Here is a 2,068-nt window from a genome sequence, read left to right on the forward strand (position 1 = left end):
AGCAAAAGAGAAAGAGAAGAAGAAAGAGGTTCTCTTGTTTCTTTACGGCGAAAGAGAAGTAGAGAATGGTGACAATATGATGGACTCCGTAGAACTGCTGCAAAACTGAGGGACCCTGTGACTGCATGCATGCAGTTGGGAAAAAATGACTGCATGCAGGGGACATTTTCTTCAATGACAACTCGGGAGAAACAGATGAACTCGCGAGAAGAGCAACACGCGAACACCTGCGATGAATCAAACCTTCAGCGATCTTTCTGCCGAACTTTCTTGGTCTTCCTCTTCTTTCTCTATTTGAGCACATTTCTGAGGGGAAGACGTAGGACCTCTCTTTCTCTTTGTATCTATCCATCTGTCTATCTCAGAAGTCTCTCAATTCATGAGTGATCGATTCTTCTTGTCTTCATCTTTCTCGTGTCTTGCATGCATGTCTATGCATCTCCCTATGTATGTCTAGATATTATCACATTCTTCCTGTCCTCTCTCTCCAAACTTTCTTGCTCTCTTTCTCTCTCTTCTCCCCTCCGGAAATTCCTAGGGAAAAACTGGGAGAATCATCTCTCCCCCTTACATCATGTTTCCTCACCTAGGCTTCTCTCCGGTATGTGCAGCTACACATATACACATACATATACGTCTATCACTGCATAAAGTCATCGTATACTACATAGAGCGAGACAGATAGATAGATGAAGACAGACAGATAGATAGATAGACTAGAGATAGAGAGATAGCTTAAGGACAGATAGGTAGATTGAAGACGGATAGATCAAAGATAGATAGAAGTATGTCTTCGTTATGTATGACTGATGCTCCAGCGTGTCCGGATCAGACATAGAGAAGACTTAGTAAGGCATCTCTCTGTACATGTGCATAGATTTCTTTCTCATGTTTGCTATTCATTCTTCTCTCTTTTTCTTTACTGAGGAACTTCAGCGTTAACAGAGCTCACCTTTTTTCTTCTCCTTGTTTCTTTTCTAAGCATTGCTTTGCTCTTCTCTTCTTCTTCTTCATTCCGATGATGCTGATAGAGGTAGATCTAGGGGAAAGAAAGATGAACGAACACAAGACAGTCGATTTTCTCTTTCTTTTCTCTCGTTTGAGGTGTACGTACATACACACGAAATGAGGAGAGTTTCTTTCATTCCTCTTCTTCTGTTGATTCCTCCTTCTCTTCATTTCTTCTTCCTCTTCTTCCTCGTTAAGAAATCTCTTACATTTAGAAGAGAACAACGCGACTTTTACAGGCTTCACTTCCATCGAACTTCTTCAGGAAATTGGTGTTTCGTCACTCCTCATTCTTTTCTTTCTTCTTTTCTTTTCTTCTCTGTCTTCCTTATATCTCTCTCCTCTTTCTCGAGTGATGGAACTTCATCTCTAAGCTTGCTAGCTCTCTGTAAGACAGCTCGATCGAATTCGTTCCCATTCAATACAAACTTTTTCCAAGTAAGAAGAGGAGAGGGAGAAGAAGAAGAAGAAAGAAGAAGGCGAAATCTCTTCTTCTCTCTTTCTCCTTCTTCTTCTTCCTCTTCATCTTCTTTCGATGCTCCTAGGAGGAAGAGCTCAGTTAATCTTTCAACTCCTCATGAAACAGACCCGCATGACAATGTCCATTCTCCCTTCTACATACCTCGTCTTTCTAGATCTTCTTTGTCGTATAAACGAGAAGGGAGGTTGTGCCGTCCATCCTCTTTTCTACAAGAGGATAAATTCTATCCTCCATCTCCTTCGTTCTCTTCTTCCTTTGCTTTACCTCCCCGTCATCTCCCCTCTCTTTTCTTTTTATCTTCTCTCTCCTTCCGGAAGAAGAAAGAGAAATCTCTTCTTCTTTCATCCAAACGTTCCTTTAGACGTCTCTCCCCTCCCCCTTCCTTCTTCTCCTTCCTTTCTCTTTCTTCTTTCTCTTTCTTTTCTTCTTCTCTTCATCGTGATTCAAGTGTTGACTGTAGAGAGAAGGAGAGATCTTCATTCTCTTCTCCTCTACATGAAGAAGCGAGAAAAGACAGAAGGCTTTTCTCTAACTCTCTCTCTGTCTTCTCCGGCTTCTCTTCTTTTCTTGACGTGAGAA

The 2,068-nt window shown here is 41.5% G+C and overlaps 1 protein-coding gene across 1 annotated transcript in view; it reads left to right on the plus strand.

Annotated features, from left to right (window-relative positions):
• Window positions 1–1,125: 1,125 nt before the first annotated feature.
• The window catches only part of CSUI_000134 (lysine-trna ligase), a gene marked incomplete at its 5' end in the record, with an annotated part of 9,277 nt that continues 8,334 nt past the window's right edge, over window positions 1,126–2,068 (plus strand). The window contains one exon of the mRNA XM_068060368.1: window positions 1,126–2,061. Within this exon, the coding sequence (XP_067927656.1) occupies window positions 1,126–2,061 (936 nt within the window). The remainder of the gene's footprint in view (window positions 2,062–2,068) is intronic.

Source organism: Cystoisospora suis, assembly GCF_002600585.1.
Source record: "Cystoisospora suis strain Wien I chromosome Unknown contig_66, whole genome shotgun sequence".
NCBI lineage: Eukaryota > Apicomplexa > Conoidasida > Eucoccidiorida > Sarcocystidae > Cystoisospora > Cystoisospora suis.